Source organism: Amblyraja radiata, chromosome 21 (assembly GCF_010909765.2).
Source record: "Amblyraja radiata isolate CabotCenter1 chromosome 21, sAmbRad1.1.pri, whole genome shotgun sequence".
NCBI lineage: Eukaryota > Metazoa > Chordata > Chondrichthyes > Rajiformes > Rajidae > Amblyraja > Amblyraja radiata.
The window spans coordinates 27,777,253-27,802,498 of NC_045976.1; the positions used below are offsets into that span (position 1 = coordinate 27,777,253).

General features: G+C 40.3%; 1 protein-coding gene across 11 annotated transcripts in view; it reads right to left on the minus strand.

Annotated features, from left to right (window-relative positions):
- phtf2 (putative homeodomain transcription factor 2) overlaps positions 1-25,246 on the minus strand; it is a 95,897-nt gene that overhangs the window by 27,331 nt on the left and 43,320 nt on the right. For 8 of the 11 annotated variants that reach the window (XM_033039846.1, XM_033039842.1, XM_033039843.1 and 5 more), the window contains 5 exons: positions 20,998-21,067; positions 17,399-17,557; positions 13,701-13,866; positions 12,904-13,062; positions 9,856-10,054 (listed from right to left, as the gene is read on the minus strand). In XM_033039846.1, coding sequence (XP_032895737.1) covers positions 9,856-10,054; positions 12,904-13,062; positions 13,701-13,866; positions 17,399-17,557; positions 20,998-21,067 — 753 coding nt within the window. The remainder of the gene's footprint in view (positions 1-9,855; positions 10,055-12,903; positions 13,063-13,700; positions 13,867-17,398; positions 17,558-20,997; positions 21,068-25,246) is intronic. The other 3 variants (XM_033039848.1, XM_033039847.1, XM_033039849.1) reach the window with 2 other exon arrangements.

The window sequence follows — 25,246 nt, forward strand, 5'->3', positions numbered from 1 at the left end:
CTTGTCCCTTCCCACCCAAACCACTCCCTCCCCAGGTACTTTCCCCTGCAACCGCAGAAGATGCAAACCCTGTTCGCATCTTAATTTAGTTCAACAAAGAAACTGACAAGTTACTAAAGAACTTTCCTTCCCCCTCGACTCCGTCCAAGGACCCCAACAGTCTTTTCCGCCTCCTCCAACCTCATCTACTGTATCCTCTGTTCCAGGTGTGGACTCCTCTTTATCAACGAGACCAAGCACTGGCTCAGCGATCGTTTCGTTGAACATCTCTGCTCAGTCCACCTAGACCTACCTGATCTCCCAGTTGCTGAACACTTTAACTCCCCGTCCCATTCCCACATGGACCTTTCTGTCCTGTGCCTCCTCCATTGTCAAAGTGAGGCCCAGCACAAATTGGAGGAACTGCACCCCATATTTTGCTTGGGCAGCTTACACCCCAGCGGTATGAACATTGACCTCTCCAACTTCAAGTAACCCTTGCTTTCCCTCTCTCTCCATCCCTCCCCCTACCCAGTTCTCCGATCATTCTTACTGTCTGTGACTACATTTCATCTGTTTGCTTTGTTGTTACCTTCTCCCAGCTTACAATGATTTCCTTGACCTTCATTCCCTTTGTCCTGTTTTCACACCTTACACTTCTTTATCTATGTATCTCCTTCTCCACTGACATCAGTTTGAAGAAGGGTCTCGACCCGAAATGTCACCCTTTCCTTCTCTCCAGAGATGCTGCCGGTCCCGCTGAGTTACTCCAGCATTGTGTCTGTCTTTGGCTAGAGACACAATTAGTTTTAGAGCTTTTGACAAAGTTCCATATAGATAGACTACCCCTGAAGGTTAATTAGAGGAGTGTTGGCAAACTAGTTCCAATATTATCAGAGGTTAATGATGCACAGATGTTTTTTCTGACTGGCAGTTTGTAACCGGTAGTGCAGCACAGAGATCGTTGCTAGGACTTTTGTTGTTTATAATATAAAACTTGAATGAGAATGTAGGTGGTCTGATTGCTAAGTATGCAGGTCACAGAAATTGGTCGAATTGTAGATAGCAGGACATATATCAGCTGGAAAGTTGAGCAGACTACTGGCAGATGGACTTTAACCCAGACAAATATAGCAGGTACTTAAGAGTATTAAGGTACGGATGGACTTTGGGGTGCGTCCCAAAAGTAATGGTACAGGTTGATATGTTGTCTTATACAAGTCAGTGGATATGTTTAAGGCATAGTGTAGATCGGTGTCACTCATGTTATGAGTCATACTTTGGAGCTACGCCTACTAGCTTAACTGTAGCCTCCCTGCCTTGTTCCTACACTCTTACAGAAACGTGCTAGTCTTTGTCTAAACGTTAATAAAGTCTTTGGACCTTTATCACGGTGTAAGACTTCAGTTGTTTAAACTGCAGAATCACAACATGGTGTCAGAAGTAGGATACGAACCCACGCCTCCAATCGGCAGTCGTGCGATTTCAAAGATATGCGATAGCCTTATCTGTGACCGTCTTGTTCATGGCATCCGCAATGATAAATTACGCGGCGAGTTACTGCGGGATGCTGACCTTACTCCATGGTCTCTAGGTGCGATTGCTCCCGTTGCTGACCCCTCGGAATGGGTCGCCACCATGGTCGTGGCTACCAAGAAGAATAGAGACGAGATACGGATTTGCATCAATCCCAAGGATTTAAACACAACAATTAAACAACCTCACTATCCCATGCGCACTGTGGATGACGTCACTGCGCAGATGGCTGAGGCAACTTCTCTTCTTGCGTATGGCGCACACAGCCTAAAGTTGTAGGACAACTTGTTCTAATTGATCTTACTTGATTGTGCATGCCAGGTTAATTGCACTCATCGAAACAGGGCGGACCACGTGAAGGTTGCAATCTCCCATCCCACTGAGGCAACTGTATTCACGGTGCTAGATACCAAGAGTTCATTCTGGCAGATTTCGCTGGAACACAACTCCATGTTAACCACTTTCAGCACACCGTTCCGGCGTTACAGATATATTCACATGCCCTTTGGAATAAGTTCTGCTAGTGAAGTATTTCAACAAGCTATGGAGCAGTTGTTTGCAGGCTGCCCGTGCTCCATCGTAGTGGATGACATCCTCGTTGCGGGACGGATGGTCGAAGAACACGATTCCAATCTGACGAAAGTCTTGGATCGCGCCAAAGCCCTCAACCTCAAGCTGAACCCTCAAAAATGCAAATTCAGTGTAAATTAGGTGAAATACATAGGCCATGTGTTTACTAAAGACTGCCTAAACTGATCCGGCGAAAACCAGTGCTATCAACGAGCTCCCAGCACCCACAGACGTGCTAAGTTTGCAGAGATTCCTTGGCATGGTTAACTACTTGAGCAAATTCATTCCGGATTTCAGCGAAATATCAGCCCCATTACGCCAGTTTACACACAAAGTCACTGCTTGGACCTGGCACGAGCAACAGCAGAAGGCGTTCGACACTCTTAAGCAGCAGATGTCTTGTGCTGCTATTCTTGCTTTGATCCTAAAATACCGCTCACACCGACATGTGACGCCTCACAACACAGACTAGGCGCAGCATGTCTTCAAAATTATGTTAACGGCAATAAGCCTGTTGCCTATGCCTCGCGCACTATGACTGACACAGAACTACGGTATGCCCAAATTGAGAGAAAGCTGTTGGCAGTTGATTTCGCCTGCAAGAAATCTAACGACTTTATCTTTGGACACACGGTCATGATTGAAACTGACAATCAACCTCTGATCAGCATTTTTAACAAACCAATTATGCCTCTCCAGCACGCCTACAGCGGATGTTGCTGCAACTTCAAAAATATGACATTGTTCTGATCCACAAATGCGGTAAGGATATGCACCTGGCTGAATCTCTTGCGTGCACCCCGGAAGACCTGCGAGAATCCGCCCTCACCGGATGATGGCTTTATTGTAATGACTGTGTCTTTTATTCCCTCGTCCTGTATGGAGGATTTGGTTGCCCACACTGCTGCTGACAGTACTCTACGGTCGCTTACCTCCGTCACAAACCAGAGAACATTTGCACAAACTTTTTAAACACACTAAAAATAACAAAAAAGACGAAAAATCGTGAGGCGCCCCTGGTGGTTCGGAATGTGGTTAGGAAGGAGAGATAGGAGACTTCCGGTGGCGCTATGGAGTAGGAGAGACTCGCGCCAACTAGCTCCGTGAAAAAAACGAAAAAACGGGAGGAAAAGACAGATCCTACCTGCAGAAAACGGGACCGATTGTTTTGCACTAAGCCCGTGACGTCATCAGGCGCGCGACACCGGCAGTATGTCGACTCAACATACTCCCCCCCACAAGGCAAAAAACGGCAAGACTAAAGAGATAGGCCCAACTGAAGCCTCGGCCTCAGGTTTAACAGCATCCCGAGAAGACATCTCAAAGAAGAAGAAAAAGACTGAGATGGAAGAATTAAAAGGAGGAACTTAAAAATCTTAGACAGAACTTTCAAGAGGTTAAAGAGGAGCTAGCATCTTTTAAAAAAGAAATGAAAGAACAAATTAAAGAAGATGTTACAGAGATTGTACACGAAGTCCTTGAAGACTGGAAATTAGAAATGGAAAGAAATATGACTCAAAATGTTGAAGAAGTAAATGGAAAACTGAATAAGATGGAATCCAGATTTGATTCTAAACTTGAACCTATTCTCCTGACATTAAACCAACACTACAAGATTGTAAAAGAACTTGAGGAACTTGCTGATACAAGCACCGCAACTACAAAACAACTCATCACTGAGAACCAACGCCTATCAAAGTTATTGTATCAAATAACTGAAAAATGTACAGACTTGGAGGGACGACAGAGGCGTCAGAACTTAAGAATCGTGGGCATCCAGGAAGGCAGAGAGGGGACTCGTGACCCCCGTGAATTTGCTGCAGAAGTACTGAAAACAATTTTGAACCTGGATCAGGCGCCATTACTTGCCCGAGCGCACAGAGTGCCGGGACGGCCCCCAAAGGTGGGCGACCGACCAAGAATAATGATAGTAAAGGTCCAATATGACCATGTATTGGATGACATGATGAGGAAAATTGGCAAAAGCAGAAATCTCGTATATGAAGGAGACAAGATTAGCGTATTCAGAGATTACCCTGTGGAAGTTGCTAAGAAAAGAGCGTTGTTCACAGAAATAAGAAGAATACTGAAGAACATAAAGAATCTGAGATATGGACTGTTATACCCCGCAACACTGAGAGTCAGTTACGAGAAGAAGGAATACTTCTTCATCAAGCACACGGAAGCATTTGAATTTACCAAGAACGTCGAGGACAAGATCGAAGATTGAAAAATATTCAACTCTTAACACCTACCCGGCCACTGCTATCTCGCAGAGAAGATATGGAACTCTAAACTTTAAACTATTATATTTAAGAGTTGCCTAAAATTCGCAATAAGAATTAGGTATATTTCCTGCAACGGATATATAATACGAACATTCTAGTACTAACCTCTAACAACTATTAATAATCAAGAATATTAACTAACACTAACCAATGATAATAAGATTATTTAGATTATTTAAGAATTAATTAAAAGTATGAAATATAAGTAAAGTATGATTCAGGTATTTTATAATGAGAATTGTTTGATGGCTCTCTCTCTGATGTTTTCGTTTTTGATTATTCTTTGATAAATGTTTATATTATACAAAACTAACATTTCAATTTGAGACTACTAATTATACCATTAATGGAATATAATCAATATAATCAATATTTCTTTCCCCCCCACAAATTGTATGCATCGAATTGGAAACTTTCCTTTCAAGGAAAGTACGGAGCTAGTATTTTTATAAACCAAAAGCTACGGAAGTCCATAGATGCTTAGCCACATTAGGATGGCTATCACTAACTGCACTCATTGTAGTTGTAGTTGCTTTTCTTTTTTACTTTCCACACTTTACTAACCCTATTCGCTATCACCTTTTTTATCTTATATCATATTATATTTTGTATTTGGAATGGAATTGCATATTTTATTTAAGGAGATATGTTCGGATGGAAAACAGACGTGACCTAAAATTCATCTACCTGAAGTTCAAGTTTAAGGTAGGGTTGAGTGTGCTGAATCATCTGCTCTACCACTTAATCACAAGATGCAAGACATGAATATAAAAATAGGGGGTGAGGGAATTAAATTCTGTAGTTGGAATGTTAAGGGAATTAATGAACCTATCAAGAGAGGCAAAGTGTTAGCTCATTTAAAATCATTGAAAACAGATATAATATTTCTCCAGGAGACACATCTTAAAAAGGAAGCACAACACAGATTGAAAGCAAAATGGATTGCTAAAGCGTACCACTCTTCATTCTCACATAAATCAAGAGGTGTTGCAATATTAATTCGTAAAGGTATACCCTTTAAACATATATCAACGATAGAAGACATTGAAGGCAGATATATTGTAATAATAGGGGAGTTATACTTTAAAAAGGTGACTCTCCTCAATGTGTATGGACCAAATTTTGATAGCCCTCTGTTTTTTAAGAGAATTCTTAACAATATCCCGGAAGGTACACAACAAAACCTAATAATCGGTGGAGATTTAAATTGTACTTTGGATGCTTGTTTGGATAGATCATCAACTCAAAGAAAACTAAAATCTCGATCAAGTGAATTTTTAAATTCATACATTAATACTACTAATATTAAGGACGTTTGGAGAATTGAAAATCCATCGGGCCGAGAATATTCATTTTACTCACCAGTACATAAAACTTACTCAAGGATAGACTATTTTTTAGTAGATTCAAAACTTATCCCATTTACCTATAACTCACAATATCATAACATCATAATCTCAGACCACGCCCCATTAACATTTATGATCAAAGTAAACGGAATGGCAGAGACACAGTCACAATGGAGATTTAATCCCCAAATCTTAAAAGATAAGTCATGTAATGAATATCTAGTAAAACAGATTAAAATGTTTTTTGAGGCTAACGATAGCCCTGAAATCTCTGCCTCCCTTCTTTGGGAAACATTTAAAGCATTTGTACGAGGAGCATTAATTTCTTCCCAATCATTTTTTAATAAAGAGAATAGGGCCAAACAACAGAAACTGGAAAAGGAAATAAAGCAATTAGACACAGAAAATGCAGCAGCACCATCCACGATAAAACACAATAAAATTGCAGTATTGAAATATAAATTAAACAAGATTTATTCAGACCAAGTTATAAAACTTTATCAACATACAAAACAATTAAATTTTGAATTTGGTGACAAACCACAAAAACTATTAGCGCGTACAAAATTAGAACAGATATGGGAGAAACATTAACACTGCCTAAAGATATTAATGATAGATTTCTACAATACTACCAAAAATTGTATTCATCTAAAATAACAGAACAATCAACGGGAATGGAAACATTTTTACAGAATTGTAAGTTTGTGGGTCTAGATCAGAAAGAGAGAGACTTGCTAGGGGCTGAAATTACGATAAAAGACATTGAAGAATCAATAAAGTCCTTAAAAAACGGAAAGTCGGCAGGACCCGATGGTCTAAATCCGGAATTTTATAAAAAAAATTATGATTTGCTTTCCCCACGCCGACAGACAATGTACAAATACGCTTATACTCAACAGAAACTCCCAGAAACTCTAAATGAATCTACAATCATACTTATACCAAAAACGGACAAGGATCTTGAAGACCCAGGTTCATACAGAGCTATAGCCCTCTTAAATACTGATCAGAAAATATTAACTAAGATTCTATCTAATAGATTGAGCTTAGTGATCAGCAAATTAATACATCCCGACCAAACAGGGTTTATCCCCAAACGGTATTCATTTTATAATCTGAGAAGATTATTTAATATTATATACTCCAATAGAATCCCTAACGCAGAGCTAGCAATTATCTCGTTAGATGCTGAAAAAGCATTTGACCAGGTAGAATGGCCATATTTATTTTCGGTGATGGAAAAATTTCAACTAGGAGAGAAGTACTGTACATGGGTTAAATTGTTATATTCTAATCCAACAGCTAGAATATTAACAAACAAAATGTTATCAACTAAATTTAATCTCTCTAGAGGCTGTAGACAAGGATGCTCACTATCCCCACTATTATTTGCTCTTGCAATCGAACCCCTAGCAGAAAGCGTTAGAAACCATCCAGGAATATTTGGATACAATACTAGAGACACAAGGAATAAAATCTCCTTATATGCAGATGATATACTAATATATATTACAAAATTAGAAACTAGTATTCCAAACCTATTAAATCTAATAACTCAATTTGGTCAGTTTTCGGGATATAGAATCAATTGGAATAAAAGCGAAATCATGCCAATAACAAAATTCAATTTACATACAATACAACAATCCCCTTTTAAAATAGTTAAAGATAAATTTAAATACTTAGGAATCTATGTAACTAAGACATATACCTCTTTATTTAAACTAAATTTCCCACCCTTACTGAATAAACTACATAAGAATATTCAATGCTGGAAAACACTCCCCATTTCTATGCTTGGGAGAATTAATGCTATAAAAATGATTTTTTTACCGCAACTGCTGTACCTACTTCAATTAATTCCGATATATATCCCAAAAACTTTTTTCAAAAAAGTCGATTCCATTGTTACAAGTTTTGTCTGGGATTATAAGAATCATAGAATAAGTAAAAAACATTTATGTAAATCAAAGATAAATGGAGGTCTAGCTTTGCCAAATTTCTTATTTTATTTTTGGGCAGTCCATATTAAAAACATGAATTTCTGGCTGGAAGAAATGGATCAACAACCAGATTGGCTAATGATGGAAAAGGAAGACTGTCTACCTTTTGAAATTGGACCGATCATATTTGCCCCCACAAAACTGCACAAAAAAAACCTATAAAGAAAACCCCATAATACATAGTGGAATACGAATTTGGAAACAAATAAAAAAAGATTTAAAATTGAATAATATACCACTCTGCCTTCCCATTGTAAATAATCCTTTATTCAAATCATCCTTTATGGACAAAGGTTTCACACAATGGAAAAATTATGGAATCAAAAATATAGGACATCTTTATGGGAAAGGTACTTTTCTTTCATTTCAAGAGTTACAACAGAATTATGGACTGCACTCAAATAATTTCTTCAGATATCTACAAATTAGAGATTATGTTAAATCTAATACACAAGTTTACAGGAATAGGGAATCAGAAATTCTTGATGAATGTCTGAACAAGCATCCTAATACTGAAAAACTAATAGCTTATATTTATAACACCTTACTAAATAACGAGGTACCACCGACCGAACCATATAGATACAAATGGGAAAATGAAATAGGTCATCCTATTACGAAAGATATGTGGGACGAAAGTTTACAACAAATACATCAATGTTCATTAAATGCCAGACATACTTTAATACAATTCAAGGTCTTACATAGACTACACTTCTCTAAAATAAAACTAAATAGAATCTTCCCACAAATCTCTCCTATTTGTGATAAATGTCTACATTTAGAGGCTAATTTAACACATACGTTTGCAAACTGTATAAAACTTAAACATTTCTGGACTGATATTTTTGAAATAACTTCAGAAGTTATTAATACAAAACTGGACCCAGACACAAAATTAATAATACTTGGAATATCAGAACAAAGCTTAACATTCACAACAAACCAAAGAAACTTCCTCAATTACAATATAATAACCGGGAAAAAATGAATATTAAAATTTTGGAAAGGCCCTACAACCCCCACAATTAAAATGTGGATTACGGAAATGTCGGAGACCCTATACTTAGAAAGAATTAGACTTGTCTTAATGGACAAACAAGATCTTTTCCATAAAATTTGGGCTCCATTCATTAACTATCTGAAGGGATAGATTGGCTCAGCACGAGGACCCAGCTGAAACTTGAACTCAGGAATAGATGAAAAGCTATACTTTATAACCTACGAACCTATCTCCATTGATGTATTACAGGTAACCCATTCCACCTCCCTTGTTTTTCTGTTGTGTTTTTTTTTGCTTTCTTTTTTATTTGTAACTTTCTACCCTCTCTTTTTCCCTTTCTATAAAAAATAAAAACACTAGAAGCAGAAGTAATTGAGCATGGAAAATTTTAATAATGTATGACTGATGTATATGAAAAGTTTTTTTACTATAATATGTAACTACATTTTATAATATGTCTACTTCTAATAAATAAATTAAAAAAAAGAAATTTAAAAAAAGGAAGGAGAGATAGATCAGCCATGATTGAATGGCAGAGTAGACGATGGGCCGAATGGCCTAATTCTACTCCTATTCCTTATGACCTCACCAAAGCCTGCTCTAACTCAAATAGCAGAGCCTCGCACTACAATTATACAGAGCAAATTCCATCATGAAAAGCGTTGACAGCTGACTAAGAGGTGACACCTTACCTATTGACTATCAAAGAGTTTGAATCTTTCACAAACATTTAAAAATCATAAAGAATTACACCTTAAAAAAAGTGGGACAAGTACACATTTAAATAAATTCAGTTAAATTAAAACATGTAAAAGACTTTTCCCTACCAGCCATTCCCCTCCATTCAAATCCACAGGCTTGCCTCAGGACTAACCTGGTACAATTTTAGCACGTTGATTTCCAGCATCAAAGGTAGAAGTGCGAGAAAATAAACTCGCTATACGGAGTTCAGCATCGAAGCCAAATGGTCCGGTCCCCACCAACCAACTATGTGGAAATTTAGGACCTCTGCATTTGCTCATTCTTGCCCAAAGTTGTAAATAAAAATGTAACTTTTAGCAAATCCATGTAGTGCTGCCATCTGTGAACAAAAGATTTCATCAGTCTGCTTCTCAGGAACTTACTTTCTGTTTTAGAAGGGTTTGTGAATTTCGTTCTGCTCCTGTGTTCAAGTTGTACTCTTTAGATCCCACTACTTCACAATGGGTATCATGAGATAGTTTTCCATCTTCATGGCTTTTGTTACTCACTCTTCCGTCCAGAGAAACATAGCCATTGTCTGTCTCTGTTGATTTGTCAATTGATTGCTTGAATTTTTTTGACCTAAAAATTTAATGAAAAAATTATTCTTCATAACCAAACAGACTACTGCAGTCAATGCTAGGAAAATATTTTTTGGGGGTTATTAGGTTAAAGTACATTCAAAGAAAACAGGATTTATTTAGACAGCTCCATATCAAGGCAGGTATGTAAAGTCATTACAAGAATAAAATCTTGGAAAAACTTTGCAAATCAGCAGCATGTGTAGAGGCAAAAGGTGCAAACTGATATTTTGGCCAAGACACTGCATCAGGACAGAGGGAAAAGAAAAGCTAAGGTTAGAAGTAGAAGCGGGATATATCAGCAGGCAGGTGATAGGTAGTACTAGGGATGATGGGCATATGGAACCAAGTGGAGGTGGGGTGTAGGGGGTGGGAAAGTTGAACAAGTTGGAGACAACGAGGTGGACAGGTAAGTGGGTGGGTGAGAGGAAAACACTAGGAGTATGAATTATCTGAAATTTGGAAACTCAATGTTCATACCACTACCTTGGTACCGAACCAATCTAGCCAGGTGGAATACGAGATGACTACCTTCCAATTTGGATTTAGCCTCTTTGTAGCAATGGAGGGTCAAAGACAGACAAGTCCGTGTAAAACTGGGAAGAAGAGTTAAAATGGAAAGCAACCAGAACCTCAGGATCACCATTGTGGACAGAGCACAGGTGCGCCACAAAACTGTCATCTTGTATATGGTTGGTTTCAGTGAGCACTGTAAACAGTAGACAATGTTGGAAGAAGTGCAGGTATCTTCTCATTTGGAATAGCAATCAGGTTGTTGGATGACAATGAGGGAAGAAAAGGACAATGCGTTATGCCTCTTACAGTTTTGTGGGAAAGTACGAAGGAAAGGGGAGGGATTATCAAAACAGGAAATTATATAGTGGTCCCTGCAGAGAGAAAGAGACGAGAGAGGATAAGATTTGAATAGCAGTAGAATTATGTTAGAACTAGCAGAAATAGCAAAAGATGATGTGGACGCTGGTGGGCTGAGAGTGAAGACAAAGGAAACTCTATTGCTGTTCTATCTGGGGAGGATGGTGATGTGTGGGAAATTTTGCAAAGCTCATGGATTTCTCATACAAATTTCTCTCCATTTCCAGCACATCTCTCACCACCCCTTTCTCCTAAGGCAGAACAGCAATACTTTTTCCTTGGTCCTCACTTTTCATCCCAGCTATCTTTGCATTCAACTCATCATCACGCACCATTTCCATGTGCTCCAACTGGACCCAACACCAGATTACAATCATCTTCCAAGATTTTCTTCTCTTGATAGTGTATTAAAACATTTTCTATATCCACCATATTATTTATTTTCATTACTTTTAAATCTTAGGGAACCAAGACCCCCCCCCCATCTGTGATTTTTTCTATTACAAATCTCAAATTGTGGAGTACAGAGGGAAATAAATAAATGATGGGTCATTGTCTCAAACATTATGAAGGGCACTGTATATTTAATTTATGGATACTTTTGAATTTTCCAACCACCATTAGAAAACTGACCTACCCATCTGTGGAAATAGTTTCTCCTTATTCAGAAAGTGACTGCAATTTTGCACACCTCTATTACCAGTTCGACTGCAGGGACTAGATTCTCCATTTCTTCATAGAACTGGTCCCTCATCCCTGGTACAATGTCAGCAAACCTTAATTAAACACAAACTCCTTAAATTGGAGGCCCAGAAAAAAAATATCCCTAGTTGTTAAACAAGCAAGGAATCCGCAGAGGCTCGGACCACCCGTTTCAATCTCCCTGGAGCCAGGGGTGGTCTCAGAGAATCGGAGAATTTTGCATTATTGCCAGCATTGAATTATTGCTTAAAATATGGATGGATTAAACCCAGGAATGATGTGTCAGTTAGCAGACAAAGATAGTGGGCAAATGGCAGGAAACCATTCAGAGCAACAGATTAATCCTTTATTTACAAAGGCGTATGTTTACGACGGAGAGCATGGTTTTGTTACGGTAATGTCACATGTGACTCTTGTGAATTAATTATTTGAGCAGGTATTAAGGAGAGTTGATGACAGCAATGAAGTTGGTGTAGTTCACATGGATTTTCCCAGTGCCTTTGACAAGGTCCCACAGGCTTGTCAAATAAATAAACAGAAATCAAGGCAAGGGAGTGACTAACTGGATCCAAAACTGGCTCAGTGAAAGTAAGTCATGGGCAAAGGTTGACAGGTTTTTGTGATCGGTGGGGTTTTATATGGCTCAGTACACAGTAAATTGCCTTTTTTTTTGTGATACATAATAATTTAGACCCAATGTGGGGAGGCATGATAAATACATTCACAGATTAACCAGACACTGCTCAGGGACTCATCCAAATATTCCTGAACGCTCTGCTTCCACAAAATCATCAGACAGTTCAAAGTTTCATCCACCCACTTGGTGAAAAAAAACTCTCTCTCAAATCTCCTCTAAATTCCACAATCTAAGCTCTCTAGTAACAGTTCACTCAATCTACACCCCTCAACACTTTGTATACCTTAATTAGGTCACTCCTCAACTTATACAAGCTCCCTTCATGGCAAAATATTCCATCACTGTCAACCTTTTGGTGGATCTCCTTTGTACTCTCTCCTCTGTATTTACTTCCTATAATGTGGTCACCACCAGAACTGCACACACTTGCAAACAGTCCATTATCAAACACTTCCCACATGTGCACTTGAATACTGGAAACTTGATGCCACCAGTTGATCCACACCCCAGTAAGAATTGGAGCCAAATGAGGAGAGGAAGGCAACAAACAAGAAAAAACATTGTCAGAGTTCCAAGCACAAAAATGTTTTACTAAACACGTGTGCAAGAATGTAGAGCTGTAAAATGTCAATACATACCCTGGAAAAGAAAAAGTATTCCAGATGTCTCGGAGGATTTTGCCAACATTATAACTGGTCTCTGTGCCAGACTGGTGGTGCACCTCATGTGTATTATCTGTTGTACTAGAGCCCTCCCCTTCTCTGTGTACTTCTAGATGAACTGATTTCCGCAATTTCCTTTGCAAGAAAGATTAAAAGGGCAGTTTTATAGTTAAAATAGCATCATTGCTGCAGTGCCCACAAAAATATCGTCTAATAGAATTTACCTATATTTGCACGAGATTCACAATGTGTTTTTATCTCACATTTTATTTTATAACAATGAATTAGATACAATGGTACAAAATGTATTCATGTACAGAGTGCTATTGTTCAATAACTTGCTGCTGAGCACCATGCTGACTTTTGATCCCTTTAGGAAAGTGCCTACTGTTCACCAACTCTTTATTGTAACCTTGGTGTTGTTTTATTATTGTAACCTGTACTGAGATACAGTGAAATCCTTTGTTTGCATGCCATCCAGGCAAATCACACCATAAGTATATTAGAAGAGTGCAAGAGAAAAATAGAAACAGAATGTAAGTACAGAGAACATGCAGATTTTGTGATAAACTTAAGGAACATTTTAATTTTGTGTGTGTTTGACTCATAAGGTAATTTGTTTTTCAAACATGTTAATAGTAATTACCAAAGATTAGCACTCTATGATCTTTGGTAATTACTACCCAAGTACAGCATACATGTTAACACTTATTGTAAAATATGAATTCAGTGTTATTGAACAAGTGACAAATGTTTCCAAAATCAGAGACTACCTTCTTCGCTTGCCCCCACTACTTGTTGCAAGTTTGGGTGTATGCGTTGATACAATCTGGCAATGTACCGTTCCAAGCAGTAACATCAACCAGATAGGCCCAAATACTTCAGTGTGCGGTACACTATGTGTAACTTCAGCTGTGCAAAACAATATGATTGCTGTAACTGCAAACAGAAGAATTATACTGTGTATTTGTGAAATTTTAATTCTGCTTATCATCTCATTCAACCAAATGATTCAAAATTAAATTTACTGCTTATACAAACATTTTGATACATGGGATTGGTTCAGTAATAACGTCAACAATAGTTTATACAATTTATTTAAAAAAAACCTTTGGTATCTTCTATATATCTTGAAACTGGAGTAAGCTATTCAGCCCATCTGGCATATTTTGCTGCACAATTAGGGCATGCCCGATCTATGCCATAGCCTCATGTTCATGTTGATGTGCAGTTTCCAAATAACAGAAATTCAGTGGGTGTTGCACAAATGGATTTTTAAAGTGTGTTTGAACGAATGTGCAAGACTGGCTGATAATATTGCCAGTAGTGTTAAAGTAAACAAGGTACCTGGGTAGGAATTCAGTCACAAAAAATAGAAAACAGTGACTGATCAATGTGGCATCCTTTACATCGGCAAATTCAAGCGTAGAGCAGATGACCGTTTGTCCGAACACTTGCACTCGTACCTCCAATGCCTGTTGGATCTCATGGTTGCCAACCATTTGAAATCCCCTTCCCATTCTCATGCTGACCTTACTGTTCTGGGCCACCTCCATTGCCAGAGTGAAGCTACACGCAAAATGGTGGAACAGCATCCCATATACTACTATATTCCTTCCTCTGGCTTCACAATTCGTAAACACGTGTCTCTGGACCAATGGTGCAGAACACTGTCTACAAGCCCATCATCTAAATCACAATGCCACCACACCCACAACACCTCAACACATGGTTTCCATCTGTGCTGTACCATTCAATACAATTCTATTATTTGAGTCATAGAGTGATACAGTGTGGAAACAGGCCCTTCGGCCTAACTTGCCCACACCGGCCAACAATGTTCCAGCTACACGAGTCTCACTTGCCTGCACTTGGTCCATATCCCTCCAAACCTGTCCTATCAAGTACCTCTCTAACTGTTTCTTAAACAATGGGATAGTCCCAGCATCAACTACCTCCTCTGGCAGCTTGTTCCATACACCCACCACCCTTTGTGTGAAAATGTTACCCCTCGGATTCCTATTAAATCTTTTCTCCTTCACCTTGAATCTATATCCTCTGGTCCTCGATTCCCCTACTCTGGGCAAGAGACTCTGTGCATCTACCCGATCTATTCCTCTCATGATTTTGTACACCTCTATAAGATCGCCCCTCATTCTCCTGCGCTCCAAAGAAGAGACCTAGCCTACTCAAACTTTCCCTATAGCTCACACCCTCTAGTCCTTGTACCATCCTCGTAAATCTTTTCTGAACCCTTTCAAGCCTGACAATATCTTTCCTATAAAATGGTGCCCAGAACTGAACACAATATTCTAAACGCGGTCTTACCAATGTCTTACACAACTGCAACATGACCTCCCAACTTCTATACTTAATACTCTGACTGATGAAGGCCAATGTGCCAAAAGCCTTTTTGACCACCTTATCTACCTGTGACTCGACCATCAAGGAACCATGCACCTGCACTCCTAGATCCCTCTGGTCTACAACACTCCCCAGAGGCCTACCATTCACTGCGTAGGTCCTACCCTTGTTAGAATTCCCAAAATGCAACACCTCACACTTTTCCGTATTAAATTCCAACAATCATTCCTCCGCCCACCTGGCCAATCGATCCAGATCCTGCTGCAATCTTTCACAACCATCTTCACTATCTGCAAAACCACTCACTTTTATATCATCAGCAAACTTGCTAATGTTGCCCTGTACGTTCTCATCCAAAGCATTGATGTAGATGACAAACAGCAATGGGCCCAGCACCGAACACTGAGGTACACTATTAGTCACAGACGAAGCAACCTTCCACCATCACCCTCTGCTTCCTTCCAAGGAACCAATTTGCTATCCATTCAGTTATCTCTCCCTGGATCCCATGCAATCTAACCTTCCAGAGTAGCCTACCATGCGGAACCTTGTTGAATGCCTTACTGAAATCCTTGTACACAACATCTACAGCTCTGCCCTCATCTACCTTTTTGGTCACGTCTTCAAAAAAAAAAAAAATCAATCGGATTTGTGAGACACGACTCCCACATATAAAACCATGCTGACTATCCCTGATCAGCTCTTGCCCATCTAAATGCCTGTATAACCAGAATATTTTCTAGCAACTTTCCAACTACAGATGTTAAGGTCACCGGCCTATAGTTCCCAGCATTTTTCCTGCAGCCCTTCTTGAATAGAGGCACAGCATTTGCCACTCTCCAGTCTTACGGCACCTCTCCTGTATTTAAGGACGACTCGTAAATTTCAACCAGGGCTCCCGCAATTTCCTCCCCAGCTTCCCGCAATGTCCTCGGATATATCTTACAGGCCCTGGAGATTTGTCTACCTTTATACACGATAATACGTTCAGTACTTCTTCGACGTTAACACTGACTGCTCTCAAGACACTTCCATTGACTGCCCCACGTTTCTCCATCCTACTGTGTTTCTCCTCGGTAAATACAGAGGAGAAATACTCATTAAGGACCTTGCCCATCTCCTGTGGCTCCACAGAGAGGTGACCGCTTTGATTCCTGAGAGGTCCCACTTTCTCTCTAATTACCCTTTTCCCCCCTTATGTATTTATAAAATCTTTTGGGATTGTCAATGCTACCTGCCAGAGCTATCTCCTGGCCCCTTTTTGCCCTTCTGATCTCCTTTTTCAGTTTACTCCTTAGTTCCCAAAACTCCTCCAGGGATGAACTTGATCCCAGCTGCCTATACTTGTCCCATGCATCCTTCTTGTTTTTGAGCAACGCACACTTCTCATGTCACACTTCTTGTCTTTTGATTTCTGGTCATTGTCCAACCATTTGCCTATCAAATCCCCCTCCTCGCCTGTATCTGCCATGCTTTGTCTGTCTCGGATCTCCCTATGTAGAAGTCCCAATAAGGTTGAGAACGGCCGCCTCAACCGGCACAGGTGTCACATTTTTGGGTCACTTCTGGAAGGGGGAAGGGGGATTTTGTCCGGAGTAAAGGGAGGACCTCCAGTGTCCAGAAAATCGAATGTGGACCTATATTGTGGAGCAAACTGGAGTGGTTGATTCAGTGCCTACAAGACTATTAATTCAAACCCTGTTGCTGCAATACACATAACCTAGAGCAAAAATACCATGAGTGGGCTGCAATATAATCAAACTTTACTGGATTAAGGACTCCTTTTATGTTACTTTTATGTTCATTATAAAACAAAATACATTTGAAAATGTCTTCAAATGACATAACCACCACCAAATTTTTGTAGCCTTCAAAATCTGCTGTTTTAGAGAAAGTAAATGCTTTATCCTAACATGAACATAAAGTATTGTAGATGTGCTGGGAATATCAAAAACTATCACATCTCCAAAATGGCCCCTTGGTGTGCACATTAGAGAGCCACAGAGAGATACAGCACAGAAACAAACCATTGAAGTGTACACCAGTCATCAACCACCCATTTTACATCTCTTCAAATGAAGAGATTTTACACTACATCGCTCCTCACCTTGAAGGAGGTATAAAATAAGCAGCCATGAAAAGATGCATTTTGAGGTTACTTGTATCCACCATTTGAAAAAGAATGGAAAGAACACAACTCGCACAATTCCTTTTCTAGTTAATGAGGTCCACGGACTTTCTGGTTTTGCTTTAGCAAAAGCAGATCCTATGGGTCAGAAAGAGAAATCAATTAAAAAAAATAAAATTAAAGCATCTTGCATAAATTCTTCAAAATTAGTAATGCATACGTAACAATTAACTGTATAATATTGCAAACCATGCAATGGCACCTTGCAAGTATCAATGGGCTGAGACTATATATTCTTCATGCCACTGTGAGTGCTCGCCACCTCTACAAGCTCCAAAGCAATACCAATCCGGAAGTGGCGGCGCTGTGATACGGCTGCGGCTCGCCTGCAGTCTGTCTGTTTTTACTTTTTTGTGTTGTTTTTTTTGTCTAGTTTAGTAATTTTTTTGGTTATTAGGTGGTGTTATGTGTGTGGGGAGAGGGTGGAACAGGGCTTTCTGTCTCTCCCTTCGGGGGAATGCGACTTTTTTGTCGTATCCCCCTTCTCTTCCCCCGTCTGCGCTGAGGCCTAATGGCGGAGCTGGCGGCCTCCAACCTGCGACCGACCTCGAGGGTCCGGAGGTAGAGCCAGCCAGGACTCACCAACGCGAGGCTGGCCGTCTTCGAGCTGTGGCGACGTCCGGGTAGCGGCACGACTCGGCGCTCCGGTGAGGGCGGACGACGCGGGGCTGAGACACTCCCGTGCGGGCGGCACGGCTACTGGCTGGAAGGCGCTCCCGTGTGAGCAGCCCGGTGCGGGGCTGAGACGCTGCCGTGTGGGTGGCCTGGCTCCCGGCTGGAAGGTGCTCCCGTGGGGGCAGCCTGGTGCGGGGCTGAGACGCTGCCGTGTGGGCGGCCCGGTGCGGGGCGGAGACGATGCTCCGGCGGCCGAGGCGGCGTTCTGGCGGCGGCGACCTGGATCCGGGGCTCGGCCGCGGGCCAGTGGAGGACAATGTCGGGAGCTCGCAGGTCACAGGCTGGTGCCTGTTTTCCGGAGCACCCGTTGCAACAGCTGCGTCCGCTGGACTGGAGGGCGGCAGCTTCGACCACCCCTGGGCCGCGGAGCTTGAACCGCAGGACTGACTTACCATCGCCCGGTGGGGTATCGCCTCGGCGCAGAGGGAGAAGAGGAGGGAAGAGACAGTAACTCTAAGACTTTTGCCTCCATCACAGTGAGGAGGTGTTTGGTGAACTCACTGTGGTGGATGTTAATTTGTGTTTATTGTGTTTTGTTATTATTACATGTATGGCTGCAGGCAACAGCATTTCGTTCAGACCGAAAGGTCTGAATGACAAATAAAGGATTCAATTCAATTCAATGTAGGGAAAAAAATGCAAGTATGCAGCACAACATATAAAACAGAATATTCCCAAAGTGCTTCTACAACTGACTCTGTTATGCTGACACAATGATAAGGAATCATAATTGGTTTGGGTCTCACTGGACCTTGCTCATCACTTAATGTTGCTCGCTACAGTACTCATCTATCTGCACTCAGTTGGAAATAGTGTCTCACTAATTTATTTGAAGTTTTTGAAGAATTAATCAAGAAGATTGGTAGGGCAGGGCCACAGATGTAGTTATAAGGACTTCAGCAAAGACTTTGATTAGGTTCTGCACAGTAGACTGCTCTAGAATGGCAGATTGCATGGGATCCAACTATGCAGAATTGACTTACATGGTATCGAAGCAAAGGGTGGATGTGGAGAAAGACTGCTTTTCAGACTGGAAGCCTGTACCTCAGAGATAAATAGGTGGTATTGTAGCTGGTACAAAAAGGCCTAATCTGATGAAATCCTGACGCCCCATCCCCAGAGCATTTCAACATTTTCTTTTTAACAGGAGGCAACAACTGGGACCGAATTTCACCCCAGATCTGTATTTTAAAACATTTAGAGTTATGATATTCAGAGACAATATTTAAAAACTTATTATGGATGCAAGTGAAAAAAGTAAAATGGAAAAAACTTTAAAACTTTAAGGAATTAAAAAAAAAAAAAAATAGGAACTTCGCTTTCTTCTCCTGGCAGCCATAATAAATAAATGAGAACTCTAATATTTTACCTGGCCTTACCAGGGGTAGGAATGCAGAGGGGATGCCCATGCACATCCGGGGGAAGAAGCAGCAAGCCAGGACTCCACTGCTGTACTTAATGTGGAGTCCAGCTATTGAGTGAAGTAACAGATTCACCCACATCAATCAATCATTCCGTTTCAAAGTTCAGCATTTAATTACACATCAGTGGGTCACCAAGGCTTGGGCACGAGCCAACTATTCAAATTTTAAGCAGAAGGTCATCTTCATTGTCATGTGTCGCAGTTGCAGAAGATAAATTTGATTTTGAACAGAGCTACTTGGAAGTAAAAGACTAGAACCTGTGAAATACCTTGAATTATCTAGCTACTCCCAAGAAAATGGATCTTATTAACATTTTTGTTCTAGGTATTCTGGTATGAATATGTAAAGACAATTTTCACATCTCAGGTCTTATAATTCTAATTTCCAACAGGTTACTGTAGTCTGATAGTGGACAATGTATTAATGACTAAATTGTTGTGCTTACAAACAAAAAAAGTTGACCTAGAAATAAATTTTATGGAAATGTCTGGTTACTGAATATTTGTTGCCACTTTCAACTTTAGTTTTTATCCACAAACAATTGTTTTTTGCAGAAGATTCTTTAAATAAAAGGACAGTTGTCTCCACATGTTCACAAGTACCACAATAATCCAAGAACAAATTAATTGTGTCTTAAAAAGCGTAGAATTATGATGAAAGTAAACTGCATAACTAGAATACATCACCTTCTTGGTCCATCACGCAAGTTAATTGAAAATTCCATCTTAATGAATATTCACCAGAAACAAAACACAATTTCCTCAATTTTTCCACTGGAGGATTCTCGCATTCGAATTGCCTCCTGATCTTGCAACATGATTTCCAAATTCTCATGTACAACAAGATACATTGGTGACCTGTTCTCCGGAGCTCCCGCAACAACAGCTGCGTCCGCTGGACTGGAGTGCGGCAGCTTCGACCTCCCCGGGCTGCGGAGTTTGAACCGGCTCATTTGCGGAGCTCGGATTCAGCCGCTGGACTTACCATCACCCGGTGGTGTCACAACTTTGGAAGCTTGGATCGCCTCAACGCAGAGGGAGAACAAGGAGGGAAGAGACAAGGACTTAATACTTTTGCCTTCCATCACAGTGAGGAGGGCCTGGTGGACTCACTGTGGTGAATGTTAAATTTGTGCTTATTGTGTGTTTTGTTATTTTTATTCTATGTTATGACTGCAAGGCACAAAATTTCGTTCAGACTGAAAAGTCTGAATGACAATAAAGGATACTTGATAAAATGAGTAGGCATGGGGAAAAATCAGTTCACGTTATATATTCTAATGCGATTGGTAAAATAAATAAATAAAAGTAATAAAATAAAGACAACAGGGAATATTTTAAGCCAACTTCCAGATAGGATTCCAATATATTCACACATTAAAGCTATTATATTTCCTCCAACACAAAAATGTATATTTACCCCTTACAAGGTCAACATCTATGAGGTCTGGTTTTACATGGCCTGTTTTCTTTGGTTTGTTCTTCATGCCCTATTGGAAAGAAACATCTTGTGAATAATGACCAATTACAATTGTAACTTGGAATATAAGTGTAATAATGTAAGATAAGCATGATTTTGGTTTATTTCATTCAAGGAACAAAGACACTACTGACAAGACCAACCTTTATTCTTCTTCTTAGTCTTTGTGCTGATGATACTCTCTATGACCTTGGCTGCAGGGAACTAAATTTTAATCCAGTAATAACAAAGGAACAGTAATACATTGAAGAGCCTTAAACATATCGTGCTCTACGCTTGGGTATAAAACATATTTCTCAATCAGCCTGGTATGCTATTTGCAGAGAAACGTGATGTGCTAGTGATATCATGTCCTCTTGCCCCTTTTCTTCTAAATGCAGAGATCACAGATTGGGAAGGACCTGCCGATGATGCCCTTGTAAGACGGTATAATGCTTCTTATTATTGATACACTTATTTCATCCTGGAAGGTGGTAAACTACTGAAATATTGTTGGAGCTGTACTAATTCAAAGAAGTGGAGTATATATCACCATAACCAAAATATTACTGAGAAAGGAAATGTGAATTAAATACACGGGAACTCAGAAAGACAGGAATTAACACTTCACATCAATACCCGACAAAATGTCATCAACATGAAACAATAACTCTGCTTCTATCTCCTGTAGCAACAAATACTGCAAGACCTGGCAAATATTTTCATTTTATAAGACCAAGTGGGACCCGTTGGGCCCCGTTCCCCCAACACAATATTCCACCACTCACCAATAGCCCCCAACTGCACAGGCGCGGCTGACGTTTAAAGTTTAAAATGGCAATAACATAAAAAATAAGATCAATGTGAACGTATCCCACTCTCCCTCTTCAGTCCCTTATTCCCCTCCTCCATTATCCTCCCTCTCCCCAGCCACCACCAACTCCTCAGCTTCCTCCCCTCAATCCCTCCCCTCCTCTCTTCCCCCTCCCCATCTCCATTACCTCACCATCCCTCTTCCTACCCGTATCCTCCTCCATTCCCCCTCATCCCCCAGCACCCCCCTCCTCTTCACCCTCCCTCTTCTTTTTTCTCTCATCCTCCCCTCCTCCCCCAACTCCCCTCACCCTTTCCCTACCCTCAATCACTCCCTCCCTAACCACTCCCTATCTGCTCCTCTCGCTCTATCCACCTGCTCCTCACCTCCCCTATACCACTCCACCACTCTCCCTCCTCACCTCCCCCACTGCCCTTCTATCCCGTACACCCTACATCCCCCACTCTCCCTCCTCGCATTTTTAAAGCTTTAATTGTGAATAACATGTCAAATAAAGGATGAAATCTTCAGTGAGCTGATTACTGCTAGCCGAGTCATTGTGACGTCATCAGTTGAAGCTGGTCGTTTCAATTTCAAAGTCTTTTGACTGTTTTAGACTTTTAATCTAATGTCGAGAATGTCGAGAAATAAAGCATAAAATGTTCAGTGAAGGTGGACTCGGCCTAGAGGGAAAATTTGTCAATCGGAATATGTAAATATGTAATCATTACCTAGTGTTTTTGCGAAGATGTAAAGACAACCACATATACACACACACACATATACACGATCAGACTTTTAGTAAGTATATGATATATGATATAGATTCCATACGCAAACTTATGGACTTAACACTCCGGAAAATTAGGAGGTGAATCACTAAGCACAATGCCAATGATCTGACCTGTCTTGTCACCAGAGTATTTATAATGGTTGGGCAATTTAGATTTTTTATCTAAATAGAGAGAGTACAGAGGAGATTTACTAGAATGTTGCCTGGGTTTCAGCAACTAAGTTACAGAGAAAGGTTGAACAAGTTAGGGCTTTATTCTTTGGAGCGCAGAAGGTTAAGGGGGGGGACTTGATAGAGGTCTTTAAAATGATGAGAGGGATAGACAGAGTTGACGTGGATAAGCTTTTCCCACTGAGAGTATGGAAGATTCAAACAAGGGGACATGACTTGAGAATTAAGGGACAGAAGTTTAGGGGTAACATGAGGGGGAACTTCTTTACTCAGAGAGTGGTGGCTGTGTGGAATGAGCTTCCAGTGAAGGTGGTGGAGGCAGGTTCGTTTTTATCATTTAAAAATAAATTGGATAGTTATATGGACGGGAAAGAAATGGAGGGTTATGGTCTGAGCGCAGGTAGATGGGACTAGGGGAGAATACGTGTTCGGCACGGACTAGAAGGGTCGAGATGGCCTGTTTCCGTGCTGTAATTGTTATATGGTTATCAATAGTGAACCCTAAGAATGAAGATTATAATTTATTTGATAATGGCGATGCCACTGAATATCAATGGCAGATTCTATATTCCCTCGAAAAGCAGGTCATAATTCACTGGTAGGTGTGCAACATCAAAATTATTTGCTGCTTTTCATCCAGAGTGCAGTGTACATCTATAAAGACTACAAATGGAATCAAGCACAATTGTCAACAAATGTTCCCTCATCAACAAAATACATGCACTTCTGACCAAATGTTATTGGGAAGTCATCAATGAAGTAGCTGGAAAGTGTAGGAGACTGGAATATCTTCCATCCTGTTGAACTCGTACAGCAATTTCCTGAGTAAACAGACCATCCCTAGATTCAAATTTAACTAGAATTCACACTCAATCTGTTGCTGCCATAATATTAGAGGCATTCCAGTAAAGCTCACCTCGCCTCTGGAATTTAGTTATTTTGTTCATATTCAGATAAAAACTGTTCTGACATTTGGAACCGATTGATCCTGGCTGAAGGTAAACATGATCCAGTTTATTTGCAATTGCTGTTTAATACTTTTTTCCATCACTGTGCTAGATCATTATGATTAGATGGAGAGAGCAGTAAAACCAATATTTGACGTGTCTTTTGTTGTGGTTCGACATGTCTAGATAACTTTCTATTTTGACGGGCAGAATCCATTGTACTGGACGAGTTTGACCTATGGCACGGCTAGTTGTACAATATGTGTCTACAGCACACTATAGTCAAGATGCTATCAGGACCATGGCCTATGCTGTATCCGTGGCATTTGCGTACCGCCAATAACATATTCCAGTATATTCAGCAACTTCTTCATGTCACTCAGAGGAAATTAACTTGTCTAAAAATGACCAACCGATGGCAGAGACCCACAGAGATAGACCAATTGGCCCATATTCTCAGCATTTCTGGAGAAGCCTTGGCCCTCTTATCTCTGAAAACACATGTCTGCAGAGTCAGTCTCATTAGCTATTTAATTGTCCACCCATCACCTTTCGAACATGAATAGCATGACTGCAGAGCTTTAATCAATTGATGGGGCCTCATGGCTATGACAATGGTGATTACACCGAGTAAACGTGCACATGGTCCAGTTTTACAGCTTCACCGGGCTGGCAGTTTATTATTAGCTATGCCAGAAAGAAAACTAAAACAGTCAGTTGTTTAAAGTAACGGAGTTTTGATCTTGTCAAAAGCAAGACGTGCATATGCAGAATTAATTCACAGCCATGTGTTAAAGTCAATGGGTTAACTACAGCCACTTTATTTCTGAGCTACAAACTATATTTATTAGCTAATATCAATCACCTGACTGTTGCTTTAGGGAATGGTTTTGCAATTATGTGCGGATGGGTATTGTAATGGAAGTATTTGTGAATTAGCAAACGTTATAGATTTCCTTCAAAAGGCAGTGTCATGGGCAATTCCATCTCATGTTTGGCTGATAAAACCTGTCAAGATCCTCAACCTCAAAGTTGAAGTGAGAATTTGGTTAATTAACAAAATTGCTCAATGTTGTTGCACTTTACAAAAAATATTTTCTTGAAAGTGCAAAAAGAAACAATTTGTGAGAGATGTTACATTACAAACAAATCGTGGCATTTTAGTACTGAGTCAACCGGCAACAAATTATACTGTAGACCAGTGTTTCCACTTTGAAGGAAATTCGGGAAATTCTGGTTGTCTTCGGGTAATTTTACGGAAATGAAATAATTTCGGGAAATGTCCGCATCTCGCCCGCGAAGGGGTGTAAAGGTAATAAACCAGGACTGCCGGTTTGGCGCTCAAAGGTTTAAACAGAGCGCTGTCAGTTTAATGCGTGGGAATTTAAACGAAGAGCTGTCGGCTGCAGCTCTACGGGTTCTAAATATAGCACTACCGGCTGGAGCGCTATGGGCTTTAAACATCGAGCGCTATGGGCTTTACTC